This window comes from Syngnathus leptorhynchus, chromosome 1 (assembly GCF_054491065.1).
Source record: "Syngnathus leptorhynchus isolate UIUO chromosome 1, UIUO_Slep, whole genome shotgun sequence".
Lineage (NCBI taxonomy): Eukaryota > Metazoa > Chordata > Actinopteri > Syngnathiformes > Syngnathidae > Syngnathus > Syngnathus leptorhynchus.
The window spans coordinates 13,537,962-13,550,506 of NC_141195.1; the positions used below are offsets into that span (position 1 = coordinate 13,537,962).

Consider the following 12,545-nt stretch of genomic DNA (forward strand, 5'->3'; position numbering starts at 1 on the left):
AAAGACAATACACTAGTAAGTTTGTCCACAAACATTTCTGTGATGGCGGTTGAACTATCAAAACCAACCAAAATCTTTTTTGTACTGGTATTTATTTTCATTACATCGATCTTCTAATTTTCTAGCCTGCTTGTCCTCATTAGGGTGATAACTGGAGCCTATCCCTGCTAACAATGACGATCACATTCCGCATAGCAAGGGTACAATGGAAATTAGAACTTACCTAACCGATATTCCACTTGTCATGATTTAAATTTCATACGACGTGCATTAAAGTTAACCCCAATGTAATACATCAGAAACTACGCTCTACTGTATCTTTAATGTCCTGTGAGAAGTGGACAAAATTGTTGCAATAGAGTTCTATAGCAGGCGGTTGCAGTAAAGCATCTGTCATGTGCAATCTTAGTTGATGTAATTGAGAATAATGTATATTCCTTTCCAATGGCAAACTTCTCCAATGCTGCAATTGGCTGGCAACCATTCCAGGATATACTCCGCCTCCTGCCCAAACCCGGCTGAGATACGCTCCAGCTCACCCGCAAACCTAATGAGGACAAACGCAATTGAAAATGGATGGCTGGAACTCCTCCAAAGGGGTACATCTGATGAATGCAGTATTGCAACTAGAATATTCATCAACATGCTGCATACAAAGTACTAGAGATATTGAGATAAGGTATGCTAATGAGGATGAGAGCAACACCTCTAACATCTTTTATCTATCGTTATGAAACGTGAGGTTTATTTTGTGTTGGTGATAAATGTTTGGCATTTATTGGTATTTTGTGGTGCTATATTTCAAAATATCAGGTGTGTAGTTCAACTTTGGATACAACAAAATTATTCACGTTTTTCTCCCCATGTTCTAATAAAATAAAAATAGCTGCATTGGTGTTGGCAATTTGTGGTTCACACTGTGAGTATTTATAGAATCATTTAAACTCCAATGATTTGTTTACACTTCTGTGAATATCGGATTTGTTAGTACAATAATAATATTTAAAAAAACAAAACAGTCCATAAAACTGTAAAACAAACAAAAAATGATTAGTTATTGGTGGTAATATTGATTTACGCGAGTGTTTTGTAGCTTTGTTTTCACCAGTCTGGACTCAATATTGACTGAACAGCAAGCAAGCTGTTTTGCCTGTTTTTTTAAACAAAAAACTTTCCTGGCAAGTTTTTTATTCTTATTAACAATTCACGAGGAATGCATATTTTTTTATACACAAGTATACTACCGAGGACTGTTAAATGTCTGTAATTTATTATAACTGATCACAAATTAATAAAGGGGAAATGGTTTGTTTTATCAAAATTAAAAAGGGTGAACATCCTCTGTCTTTTTAGTTGTTATCATAATGAACAAACAAGGGAATGGAATTAATACATTTAGGAAATAAAATAGACAAAAAACAACCCAATAAATAAATTAACAACAAAGTGAGTTTACTTATGATAGTAAATAATCACTTTGTTTAAAAAAAATTATAGTTATGGTTTAGCTAGAGACCAATTAATTTATGGCCCTTAAAGGAGCTTTATTATGCCAAATCAACCTTTTGGAGGTTTTAAACTTCATTCTGCAACACAAATACCCCTAAAATGGTGCTTTTCTCCATTCAATCTTGGGGCTTTCCTGCTAATTCCTCCTCAATGGAATCGAGCCTGATCCAGAAAACGGCCGGGTCTTCATGTTGTGATGTCACAAAGTGAGGAGCCTCCCTGTACCGCCCATAGCAGACTAAACACATGCCCAGATTCTGAGAGCTGTCCCAGCAACTTGAGTTGAGATGCAGCTGTTCTGATTTTAGTGTATCAAATACATTACAAAATCTTTCCTCGATCTTCCTGAAATATGCTTTTTATATGTAATTTTGAGATGTCCTACTTTTCAATGACAATCCACTCAGATACACGACACAATACACAGTTTTATACTATGGGTCAGTTACACAGCCTCTCTATTGGGCAACTCCCTCACCTCGAAGCTTTGATTTATCCAGTGACTCCGAGTCCTGTTGTTCCTGAGCAAGCGCAACCACTGCTAGATTTTTAATGTGATCTACACACACCAAATCACAATTATAACAGAACTTGTAGAACACTTGATTTTTGTTGTTGTACCATGTAATTTAACTCGGCCTGTTTCAACCAGAACATATTATTTACGTCAATTCCATTCAGGCTGCACTGTAATTTCAGCACAGCTAGTGCACAGGCAACACAGAGGCCATTCTGAGTTTTAGAAAACAAGCCCTCAATGCACCAGGTGGAAAATGTGGCTATAAAGGGAGATATTTGTCCTCTCTTTAATAAAGGTTACTCATACCTTTGTGGCTTTTAGGTTTCCTTTGAGGGTTTCTCAACTTTCTCCCTGCCGTAAGATTCATTGTTTGTAAATGGTGCTTGGTGGAGAGATCAAACTGGTTCTGTTTGGGGAGTGTGATCCTCCAGGCATCTTGCTCATGATGTAATATAGGACTGCCAATAGTACCAAGCAGGAGCATCATGAATTTGGAGACATTAATGTGCAATGATTGTGAGACAGTGTGGGGGCTGAAAAGAGAACGCTGGGAGCAAATAATTCCACACACTGAAAGGTTTCTTTTATATTTTTCCTTTAAGGTAAAGTTATTTGTCAACAATCTAGTAAAAAGAGGATTTTTTTTCTCTTTGGGTCGTTTAAAAGTTTTGCAAAAGACAACTTTGTCAGTGAATTAGCTTAGAATGAAGTTTATCTTCCATTTTCTGGAGAAGGAGTTGTTCTTAATGATTTTAAATGTATAATAATATTTCTGAATTACATTCCAAGGAGTATTTCATTGTAGCTCAATGTTTGTTATAAGTATTGAGATACAGTAATAGTTTCTTTGTGTGAGATAGAAAAAAAAGGAGAACATAAATATTTACAGTACATTGGTGTAATATTAAGATATGCAAACCACTGCCACATAGCTCATATTACAAACGGAAAATAGTCATAATGGCATTTAAGATTAAAAACAACTTCATTTCTGTGTGGCCAAAATGAGATGAAATGCAAATTAGTTGAAAGATTTCTCTACAAATAAAGGAACTGAATCAAACGGGGGTAAAAAGTCCATTCTCTTCCTGGGGTCTCATGAGATAAGAGGGCATAAGCGATAACGTGGGTTTCAAACTAGACAAACAGCATCAAGTGCACATATTGCGACTCAAATCTCAAGTCGCAGGAAAAAATAACGACAAGTGAACCACAGGGATTCAAATATTTGCTCTCTTGCACCACATTTGAGCTTGCGGCTTGTTATCGCCAATGTGTTGGTTGGTAGCTTTGAAAGTGGGTAATGCAGATAAAAGGGGTTTTATTTGGAAAAATAGCAATCAAGAACTCTTCAGTTTCTCAGCAGCCAAAAATCAGCCATCAGCGGAATTAGTCTATTTTTGGACATTACACACACACCGACAAACAACAATAATATTTCTCTTCATAGTTACAGTATTGTATTGACTCAAGTGGAGAAAAAGGAAGAGATTGAGCACATTTGAGTTGGAAACCGGTTTCAACAGCTCAGCTAACTTTCTACATGATGAGAGCTTTGCCATCCTTTTAGTCATTTAATATTCACTGTGCATCATACGAACCATTTTGGGGCTGTTTTCAGCATTTTATGCCGTGACGTGACATTCCTTGCTGGAGCGTATCGGCACTTGTGCGCGCATTTGCCGTTAGCCCGTGACAACATTGCTCCGTTACTTTCCCCCGATTGTACTTGGCCTATTGCACTATTGCAGCTTTTTGGCTGTGGTATTTTATTGAACGTAGAAAATCGACACAATGGACTTTCACTGCTTGTATGTCTTGCTACAACAGCAAGGAATTTCACACCGACATGGAGTCGGCCGACTTCCATTTGCTGAAGAATGTATCCCTCAGGAGATATGGAGAGGCATGAAACAAGAGAGAGAAGACTAAATTGGACAGGCGAATCAATCCTTCTGGATGCGTGTTACCAGCCACCCGACAAACTGTTAGAAAACTGCCGTTGTTCCTTTACCTTTAAACTGAACTTGTAGCAGACATGAGTTATTATAAGCAGGTTGTGATCTGGAGATTACAATTTCATCTATATCCTGGCACTTTTGCACTGGTCAGTCGCTCCAATATTGCTCCTCATTTATCTAACAGTTTCAAGCAACATGTGCAGCAAGAGGGAATAAAGCTCAGCACATCCGTGATACAAAATTTAAAGGCAAAGGTAGCTCTTTATTATTTTCTCTAGAAAAGAGTAGTTTACATTTCATTTATTATATTGTATGATGATTTATTGTCTTTTGTATTTTATGTACAGCTCTTTGATACAACTTGTTAAAGTGCTTAATAAATAAAGTTTTGTATTGTGGCAAAGTGTGGGTGAGAATCTGAACGCTCTTTTCCATGCAAGAGGGGATCCAAGTAATTCACAATATCATGACAGCTTGCCAGTGTAACAAGACTGTTGTGATACAGCAAAAGGATTAATATATCACAATAGGAAAAATGTGTTTTGAAATATGAGACCTTGAAACAAACAGTTCTTGCACAATAGCCATTCATAGACACACACAAAAGTGAGACGCTTCAAGGAATGTGTGCTCACTTGGTGGCACCGCTTTTTACTATTCAAAGCGTGCAATGACATTCTACGTCTACATTTTCTGAAAATATTGAAATTATATGATGGATGGATGGGTATTGTGTGCTTTTGTTGAAATTGTACGGTATAATAATGTGCATGTTAGTGTGCACGTGTGTCCACAACTTCAGTCTTGTTTCGTCACATTCTGCAGTATCTAAAAAATGTCATTAGTTAAAAACTAAATCAAAAGCATAGACTTGCAATCCCCTAAATATAATGTGTATTTCATGCTGAAAGATATTCATTATGTAATGTTATGGGTGAGCCCTGAAAAAACGACATAATATTAATGTAATGTTAGTTTGAGGTTTTTTTTTTTTTTTTTTTTTTTTAAATCATCCATGTGTGTTCACTGGGATGCACCACATGTAAAGGAGAGATTCATATACAGTATTGCACATGTTCAACTACTCACTGTTTTTCTTTTGAAAACACGACTGATAAATATTCATTTGTTTTTGTATTTGTTGACTGCAGCTGAGGCTTCTGTTCATAGCAGTATGTATGACCGCCCGCAGCCTCTAACATAGATGTAGTGCGACATGGATTGCAGACCTCATTTGTAGAATATTTATGTAAGGCTTGGATTTTTTTTTTCTATATGGAATTGACATTGAGGTTTGTTTGTAAGTTCATAGTGTGCTTCTTCCATCAGTCTTACCAGTAGTAGTTCATTACACAGTAGAACCTTTAAGGTTGAACAGAAGGCTAAGGTCTTGCACGTCAACATGGATGACGGCAGTTCAAGGACCGAGAGAAAGTCTGTGCGATTTCAAGGGTGATTCTTTTTCCAGAAAATGTGTTAAATGGGAGAGTTGTGCAGCCTTGAGGGTGTTGCCTCCTAGGAGGTTCTACTGTGGTAGTTTCTGCTTGCTTTAACATTTGCTTGCTTATTCTCTGACTAGCGCAGAAGTGTGAATCTAACATTTGAGACTTGTCTCATTGCAGACCACAACTGCTCTCTTTCCTTTCCTCGCTTGATCCTAGGCCGTGCTACTCATCCTCCTTCTTTAGGTATATGCAATATGTACTTCAGCTCATGCTCCCCGTGATGCCATCTTCAAGTTTCAGAACTTTTAATGAACAATGAGATTCAATGTATGGAGTTTCTTCGCTCTGTTTGGCTTGGGCGCCAACTCTGCTTAAAAAAGGAATAGAGTCACATGCACCCACTAGCGCTACATTGAGCCTTCATAAGCCCAAATCTAGCTCTGCCTAATTAAGTCTGGTGGTTGCTTTTTTTAACTGTCATCTCGAAGGGCTTGCTTTTGCTGCAAGCTGCACTGTTCTCAAACCGTAAGGGATATCCTATTTGCTTTTGATAATCCTCTTTTTCTGCCTTCTTTCTCTCTTTTTTGTGCCTGGTCCTGTTTTCCTCTCCCTCCCTTCCATATTTTCCTCTGTCTCCTGCCTGTTTCTTTACACTGTATCAGTTCCAGGCCTGTTGAACATAAGCTCTTACGTGAGCGATACCTATGCCAAAATCAGCTGGACTGCGATGGAGGAGCAGCAGAACTTGCAGCTTTACGTGGCTTATATGAACAACCGTAAGCTTCTTGCGACAGCTCCACCCCTACGCAAGTTTTAGGCGATATTGATACAAGTGGATCGAAAATAACACTTCAACATTTCCCCGTAAACATCGCCTCAATACAATAGATGTTTAAATTGGATCATAGGATGCATTGGAAGCTCTTAAGATCAAACACAAGAAATGTTGCTTTTTTCAATTCAAAGATGGCATTGTGGGGGGTGGCATTCATAAGCAATCACCGCTCCCCAAATGAGTTACTGTGTCCCCGCCCTCACAGTGTCGCCTTTTCATGCCAAACGCTATATTTATTTGCAAGATATGTTTAAATGTATATATTAAAGCCACTAATCGGTAAGATAAAGGTCAAACTAAATCAAAACAAAATAAAAATGAGAAAAATGGTGTTGAACATTACGTCCTCTATACACAAATGTGATGGCTTTGCCAAGTGAGCTTTCAACCAGGCTCAACATTTGGCGCCTCCACAACAAGGTGAGAATTCACTCTCCCTTTTAACAAAGTTGTTTTCAGACCACAGCAGCACAACGCTGCATAAATCAAAAACTTGCCGCTTCAACCCATCCAAAGCAAAACCGTGTTTTAAATTTTCTCAATACCAACCATGTTTTGTGGGTGTTGATTGTGTGCGCTTTCTACTCTGGGCTAAGAATCGCCCACCCACACGAATCTGCTCAGACGCCGACACTGGTCATTTCGATTATTTTTCTCATTTAAAAACTCTAAAACGCGCCAAAGAAAATACAATGATCCCCTTCAGGGTGAAACCATTCCTATCACAAAGCTTTAAGTACCATTGTGACACAAGTGTAAAAAGAAGTTCACCATTGTTAAGAGTAAAACTAAAGCAGTCACAAATGTATACATAATAGTAACTGATGATTGAAAAAAAAAAGGTCAGAAACATTTAGTGGTTTGCTCAACTGAGATTACAAGTGTGTTTCAACTCTTTAGCATCATGTTATTATTCCCTGCCAGGATGATTGTTTAAGATTTGCTGCTGGTGCACTTGTTGTGCTTGGATTGTGTGTAGGTGATGGTAACTGGCGAATATCCGAGGCGGTAAACACGTCTCAACGCTTCCACGTAATTGATGGGCTCAAACCGGGGATGGTGTACACAGTGCGCCTCATGGCCAAGACTTTGCTCGATAACGCTAGCATTTTCGAAGACGTTATCCACACGCAAGTCAAAGGTAAGGGGAGGCAAATTTGTTGTGTGACGTCAGTAGCACTTAGTGTTGTCTGCTGTTACGGGGCAGCCCAAGGCATACGCAAACTAAACACCTGCTTAAAGATAAGATTTAATTATTTTATTTTATATTTGTTTTTAAACCATTTTGTCACCTTGTTTAAGGTACTTATGTTCCGTGTAATAACTATTGACATTTAATGTAGATTTACTTTGTTTTATGCAATTTTACTGATATTATTTAGATTTTTTTTTCTTGCACTATTTCTAGTTTCTGCTGTTGCACTTTTTTTTTTTTTTTTTTTTTGCCACATATGACACTTTGGAAATCAACACTGGAACAATTTTGTTCCCTTTAGTAGTCATTGGTGATATTCCGTATAACAATGCTTTGGCAATTGAAATATTGTGTGAAACAAGCCCAATCTCTTCCTGTCATGTAATTATTAAAAGGTTACAACTGATTATATGCATTATCCTGTATTAATATTCACCAATGACTGGTCAATAATCAATATTATTGTCAGAAATAGAGAGTGCCAAAATTGAATTTTGCTTTGGGCCCCATGCTTTGTTGCTTTGGTACACAGTTTGATATTCACTGAGTGCAGGCTGTATTCCTGCTGAAGGGAATGTGTCATCTTCTCCAGCTTGAATCCGTGCTGCCCCTTTGACATAAACGTTCATAAGCTGCCATTTTAAATGATTCTTTGATGTTGTCTGCAGGCGTGGCAGGCCGTCAAAGAAACATATCTACCAAGGGCTGGTTGATCGGGACCATGTGTGCTGCAGCGTTCTTCACCCTCGTTGTCCTCACCGTGTGCTTTATGCGGAGGAACCAAGGTGGCAAGTATGCAGGTACGCCGCCGCCTGGAAGACAAGACATGCTCGCCATGGACAAAGGTCAGTTAGTCTTTCAACGGGTTTTGCTATAGGGTCTCCTGTGTCTTTTTTGGAAGTCAACCAAAATAGTGATACCTGGACTGACATACGTCATCCCCCTTGGTTTGGTTGTACCTCACTCTATCTGATCAACTTTTGGCTTTTGTTTGGTTGACCTCCTAAAAGAATGGGCCTCAACCCTAAAAGCCCAAACTCTTTGCATCGTGCATGCATGTTCCATGTCTGCATAATAATCTTATCAGGCCTGACGGCGGGGAATAAAGTGATCACGACAGAATTCAACTCTTTTCTCTGTCCTGAAGATTTTATAGGATGACTGGAATACTAGTATGGAAGTTAAAGAAACTTGTATTTCCACCTAGTCCAGTAGTGGAACACAACTCTTGAATCCAAACTAAAGTAGGGCGAGATGGGTCGATATAAAGTAGCATAGCATCAGGAGTATTTTTTTTCTGTAAATTCTGTCATAATAATAGAAGTACATGGGAACAATAATAATAGAACTAAAAAAAAGACCCATAGCTGAAAGCTTATACACAAAGGTAATGCATAAAATTAACAAAATAAATAAGATGGGGTTTTTTTATCTCATATTCCTATACCGCCTAATAAAAAGCAAGTCTTGAATTAGCCTTAAAAATGATTTTAAGTGTTAAGTGTATTTTCCCTGAACCTGTAATTACGAGTTTAGGGTGAGGAAGATGTCACTTCTCGATGCAATACAGCGTGTTATTGAGTTCCTACAAAATCTTCACCACAGCTTGCTACTGTACGTGAAAAATGTTTTGCATGCCCATGTAAAGTGTTACTTCTGAATAAATAAAATCTTGGCGGATGAGGCAGTTCCAACTTCTCACCTGTGCTTGTGCACCCACTGGGCCTCTGTGCTTCTTCATAGAAGAGAAATTCTCATTCTCCTCACATGTACTTTATTTCCTCACAAGCTGTCTTCTCCCTTGCAACCCACCTCAGCGTGGGTAGCTTTTGACAAGTATTGAACATTTTCACAAGCACTTTTAGACCTCCCATTTTTTCCACCCAGTTCTTTATATGATTTTTTTGCTCTGCTCAATTCAATTTCAAGGCAAGAATAGATGAAAAGTAAGGAATAGAAGCTCCTCGTACTCACACTTGATAGAATGTTTACACAAACCATTTGTTGTTAGCCACAAAAGCTTCTCACTCCTGTCTTTTGAAATCTAATTCTGGCATGCACTCAAATGTTTCTGTGTAGATTTTGCATTATTTCAGCATGGATGTTAAGTGGCGCTTTACTTTTTTTGCAAGCTTTGCCTGGCAGAAAACTAACAAAATATTTTAGAGTTGCTAATCGCCTATCAAATTAATTGATAACTATTTTTGATAATATAATAATCAGAGACCTTGATTGGTTTAGAACTGTTTAAATGATCAGAATTTCAGCTTTTCAATAATAAATATTCTACAATTTCTCCAGTCCTATATGAATATGATATCTTGCATCAAAACGAAACATTTGCAAACATCTGTTTTGAATTTTGTCGATTGTCAGAAATGTTATGGCCCAAACCAGTAAAGTAATCAGAATTCATTCATCTGTATGTTTTATGCACAGGCAAATTGAATTAGTGACCTGTTTTGCAAAAAAGGGATAGAAATTAAAATGTTTTTTAATTGCAAAAATAATCAACATATTGATCGATTATTAAGATAATCATTAGTTGCAGAACCAACCTGTTTTATTGCAGTTTTTAGCTATCCTTCTGTGGGCACACAGGAAACCTAACGATTATATTATTGCAAGTGTGCAAATTGTGGCTAAGGTCTGTCCAGACAAAACAAAATCATGTGTAATAGCCAAAATGCCCCCATTATTTTTGCAGTGAAAGAGAAGGAAGATCACCCTGATGAGGAGTCACAAGCCATGAATAATGACACCTTCTGTGAATACAGGTAAGCTGCAGCATTTTATTTTAAGGAACTGTCCATTGATCAATGTGTGCAGAGCCGGCATGCCCGTTAGGCAATCAAGGCAAATGTTAAGGGTTCCGTGGCTTTGAGGGGGCATCACAAAATTGAGGAAAAAAATAATTCAATCATATTTAAATGAGTTATTTATTGCTTAACTTTTTCTGAGGAATAAGCTAATATTCAAATCTTCTCTGTAAGGGGAGGGGCATATGTAACCAGAGAACTTTTTAATCATGTCAAATTAACCAAACCTCATTTGGGGCACAGGGAAGAAAACAAATTCGACAGGAGAAAATAAGATCATTTAGCACAGTGTACTAAGTTGATGGCGTCTTTTTTTGTGCCCCCCATTAGCCCCCAACCCAAGTCGAACGCACAGCGCACTCTTAACTGTGCGCATGGGTGGAGTTTTCTTCCTTTTGATATTTTTGTGGATGGCGTCAGTCTTTGAAATTGCGGAAGCAGAACATGTATAATAGGCCACCTGTATTTATCAGGGTTTTCATGTTCATATTTTAAATGACCAATATCGAATTATTCTTAAATCATATTCTAAATTGGGTGACATCGTCCTATATATTAAAGTTACAGATAGAAGTGGACCACTATATAATATCTCACCTTGTGGACCACTGTGGGTAAGGCCGGCTCTGATTGTGTGAAATGAAAAAGCTACATGTTGAATACACTTTCAATTTCCTTTCACTGTCATTTCTTTCTTCCTATCCAAAAGCAAACCTTCTGTTCACGAGCTTTACGAGGATGAGCCTAGAAGAAACTTTTCAACTTTCCGTCATGAAATTGGCTAGGTAATCACACAGAGTAGTTAATTGAACTAGGACCTAGTAAATGTGTTGTGCTCCCTTTAGTCAGATACAGAGCCTTTTGAATTGGACTAAACATCAGCTTGTGTGTAGTTTGTGTATTGCTTGTGGTATCAGTAGTTTGTTTATTGCAGTGCTTTAAATGTGCATGTATGTGTATTTGTGTCTCTTATATTATTATCTGTGCTATCATTTGCACTGAGTATTGACAGGGACACTTCATCTAAGCAACCCAATGAGATTTGATACGAGACGTATGAAAAATACAGTGGTGCTTCGACCGATGAGCCATGACGCCATGCGCATAATTTTAATCACATCTTAAATCATTTTCCCCCCCATTGGAATCAATGCAAATACCATTAAACCGTCCAGCCCACAAACAAATACCAACATATTCTTTAAACAAAATCAGCACATTGTGGTTTTGTCCTTCAAAAAATACAGTACAACATAATTAAATAAAATATAAAGAAGTGCTCAGAGTTGCCTGCACTTCCGTCACATTCACCAAAATCGCATTACACCTCCTGTGCCACAACTTTGACCTGCTTTCAGCTGATCTAAGGTCAGGTGTGCCGGGGCCGTATTAAAAAAGAAGGCCACACTGAAATACCAAGCACGGTGCAGTATGAGCTGCCAAATTCCCAAGCACACAAAAGGATGCTTGCACAAGCACTAAAATGAGAACGTGTCCGTTTTTATTCATCCAAACTCGCACGTAATTTCTATAAAAATGGATGTTTTTGGCAGTGAAAGCATGTACAGGTCATTTTCTATAACTGCACCACTATCAATTCTACCATTCTATGTGGCACGGTCATGTATGTGTAAGGTGATAGAGAGGGAAAAATATGAGTAAAATGGCACCAGAATAAACCCATCACCTCTTTCAGCACCAAAGAGAGCACCATTTACTTGTCAATACACAGCCCAGTGAGGCCACTTAATGTTTCAAAGCCACAGGCAGGGGTCAGAGATTCTAACCTGTGTAGTCCAGAGGCAGAAAAGGATCAATGAGTCACATAGACTGAAATCACATATTCAAGTGCACAAGACTTCCACAGCAGTACTCTCTTTGCCGCATGGGGCTCGAAATGAGTGGGTAGAGGGTTAACTTGGCTGTTGCATTGGATGATTTGGTACTATTCAGCTTTGGATGGCAGCAGCCCACCAAATTCACCCTCCAACTGACTGAAATGATCGTATTTTTTAACTATTCATCTTTTAGTCATGCACAGTGGAAAAACACAATGGGACAGATGTTTAAAAAGAAAGTTATGTCTCTTATTAGTTTGTTATTGCTTTTAGGGATTGGGCCAATACAGTGTAAAAACATTTACCTGCACAGCAAAATGAAAAATGTTAGATTTTTAGTGTTGATAATACAAATTTTGAGTTCATTAAACTCTTGTTAAGGCCAATTGTCCTTTAAAAATATGTTTCTACATAAAAATGAAA

At 38.0% G+C, this 12,545-nt stretch overlaps 1 protein-coding gene across 9 annotated transcripts in view; it reads left to right on the forward strand.

Annotated features, from left to right (window-relative positions):
• Positions 1-12,545, forward strand: part of chl1a (cell adhesion molecule L1-like a) — a 50,747-nt gene that overhangs the window by 33,692 nt on the left and 4,510 nt on the right. For 4 of the 9 annotated variants that reach the window (XM_085922175.1, XM_085922157.1, XM_085922166.1 and 1 more), the window contains 3 exons: positions 7,250-7,411; positions 8,134-8,310; positions 10,173-10,242. In XM_085922175.1, the coding sequence (XP_085778301.1) occupies positions 7,250-7,411; positions 8,134-8,310; positions 10,173-10,242 (409 nt within the window). Of the gene's footprint in view, positions 1-489; positions 823-5,141; positions 5,163-5,612; positions 5,679-6,097; positions 6,212-7,249; positions 7,412-8,133; positions 8,311-10,172; positions 10,243-12,545 lie in introns of those variants that run through there. The other 5 variants (XM_085922226.1, XM_085922183.1, XM_085922193.1 and 2 more) reach the window with 5 other exon arrangements.